The sequence below is a fragment of the Penaeus monodon genome, chromosome 8 (assembly GCF_015228065.2).
Source record: "Penaeus monodon isolate SGIC_2016 chromosome 8, NSTDA_Pmon_1, whole genome shotgun sequence".
Lineage (NCBI taxonomy): Eukaryota > Metazoa > Arthropoda > Malacostraca > Decapoda > Penaeidae > Penaeus > Penaeus monodon.
The window spans coordinates 48,542,744-48,545,243 of NC_051393.1; the positions used below are offsets into that span (position 1 = coordinate 48,542,744).

At 37.6% G+C, this 2,500-nt stretch overlaps 1 protein-coding gene across 3 annotated transcripts in view; it reads right to left on the bottom strand.

The window, feature by feature from the left end:
• LOC119576397 (myogenesis-regulating glycosidase-like) overlaps nt 1-2,500 on the bottom strand; it is a 37,682-nt gene that overhangs the window by 22,946 nt on the left and 12,236 nt on the right. For all 3 annotated transcript variants that reach the window (XM_037924075.1, XM_037924076.1, XM_037924074.1), the window contains exon 4: nt 1,841-2,000. In XM_037924075.1, the coding sequence (XP_037780003.1) occupies nt 1,841-2,000 (160 nt within the window). The remainder of the gene's footprint in view (nt 1-1,840; nt 2,001-2,500) is intronic.

The following is a 2,500-nucleotide window of genomic DNA, read 5'->3' on the forward strand; positions in this document are numbered from 1 at the left end:
GAATGATATTAATGTTGGTGGCTTAGTTGGGTGGTACTTTTAATGGTAACGATGATGATACTGCCACTACTAATACTATTATTATACTACTACTATTACCACTAGGCCGCGGTGGCCGAGTGGTTAGAGCATCGGACTCAAGACTGGCACGACGGCAATCTGAGTTCGAGGGTTCGAGTCACCGGCCGGCGCGTTGTTCCCTTGGGCAAGGAACTTCACTTTGATTGCCTACCTGGCCACTGGGTGGCCAAGCCAGCCCAAGTCAAGTGCTGGTCCTAAGCCCGGATAAAATAGAGGGAATGATTACCTTAAAAGGTAACACCGGCACTCTCCGTGGAAAGGAACTGGGGACCCTACCACGTACTCACTCCAAGAGCATCACAACAAGAAAACTACAATTAAGTATCATGCTGTGACCACGGCGGCTCAGACATGAACCTACCATCAAAAAAAACTATTGCCACTACTACAACTACTAATTTTGAAACTTTTACCCTTCGTAATACGCTATCATGCTTTGCTTAACGCTAAAGAACACACACACAAAAAAAACTCGAAATATCTACTGAATATCTTGTCTCTCTACTCCCAAAACTGCAATGTGCAACTGGCAATGCAACATAAAAAGTATTTGTAATCTGATAATTTCCCTTGGGTGTTTTTGTCGCACGAGGCAGCATGGTTTTGTTCTCGTGTTTTTATTTTATTTTATCTTATTTTATTTATCTATTATCATTATTTTTTTCTTTACAAAAGTTTCCTCGAATTATCACAGAAAATGTGAGACAAAAATATTTTGGGGTAATTATTCTTAATATAATTACCCCAAAATATGGACATCCGATTTTATTTATAATTCATATATAAAATAAAATCACAATACAATTTATATATAAAATAAAATCACAACATGATTTATATATAAGATAAAATCACAATACAATTTATATATAAAATCAAAAAATAATTTGCATAATGAATTGTTTAATGCTTATTCAGTAAAGCTGTTGCAGAATGATGCGTTATTCCTAAAAAAAAAAAATCACACACAAAATACTAATGCAAATTCAGGAATAAAAATAAACAAGATTATATGTTTGCTAGTAAAGTAAAGAAACACACAAAAAAACAAAAACAATAACAACAACAATTAATCATTTTATTAAACTATCATTATTATCATAAATATTGGTATTACGGTGTCATCATACTACAATATACTGTTTCACTGCATTATATTATTAATAATAACATTAGTAATAATGGTTGTATCTGACCCATTTCGATCATACCTTCGTCAGCAATGAAATTAAATTATATCAAAACCGAATCAAAATACTGTTAACGAAGTGAAGTATTTGGAACCTGAATCAAAATCTTGTGAATTGAGTGAACTAAATCAGAACTTATCTAAAACCTTATCGATTTAGTGCATTATGCGAGAACTAGTGTGTGTTTATGCTAATGAACTGTGTCAATGGAATGATATTTTAGGAATAACAATAATTAATAAAGAAAACAAAGACAAATAAAAGAAAAGAAACAATATTTATTCGAAGGAAATAAATATAAGCAACAGAAAGAGAGAGAGAGAGAGAGAGAGAGAGAGAGAGAGAGAGAGAGAGAGAGAGAGAGAGAGAGAGAGAGAGAGAGAGAGAGAGAGAGAGAGAAGAAAAGAAAGGAAAAGAAAAAAAAATAATACTAACAAAAATAAGAGAGATAGAGATAGATACACAGATAGATAGCGAGAAAGAGAGAAAGAGAAAGAGAAAGAGAAAGACAAAAAAAAAGAAGAAAAAAAAGAAATCAGAACCCCCCCCCCTCTTCCTCCCATTCTCACCCGAACAGCGACACCCTGGGAGGACACCCAATACGCCTCAGAGACGCCACCATACCACCTGGCTCTCTTCTGCAGCATATCCGCCGTGACGAAGGGCGTCTCGGGTCGCGGGGTCTTTTCAATGGGCCACGGCTGCGAGATCTGCTCCCCGCCACCGTACCTGAGGGCAGATAAGGGGAGATAAGGGGAGATAAGGGGAGGCTGGGAGAGGTAAGGGGAGGCTGGACAGAATATAAGGGGAAAATAAGGATGTTTAGCTTGATGACAGTGATATAATAATGATAATGTGATGATGATGATGTACTGATGATATTCTCCGAGGATATGGTAACGAGAATGGGAGGCTGGGAGAGATAAGAGGAGATAAGGGGGGAGTGGAAGAGATAAGGAGAGAGTAGAAGAGATAAGGAAAGAGTGGGAGAGATATGAGGAAATAAGGAGAGAGTGGAAGAGATACTCTACCATTACCATCCATCTATCGTCTACCACCCATCTACCATCTATCATCTACCACCCATCTACCATCTATCATCTACCACCCATCTACCATTACCACCCATCTACCATCTACCATTACCACCATCTACCATTACCACCATTCTACCACCCATCTACCATTACCACCCATCTACCATCTACCACACAACTATCATTACCACC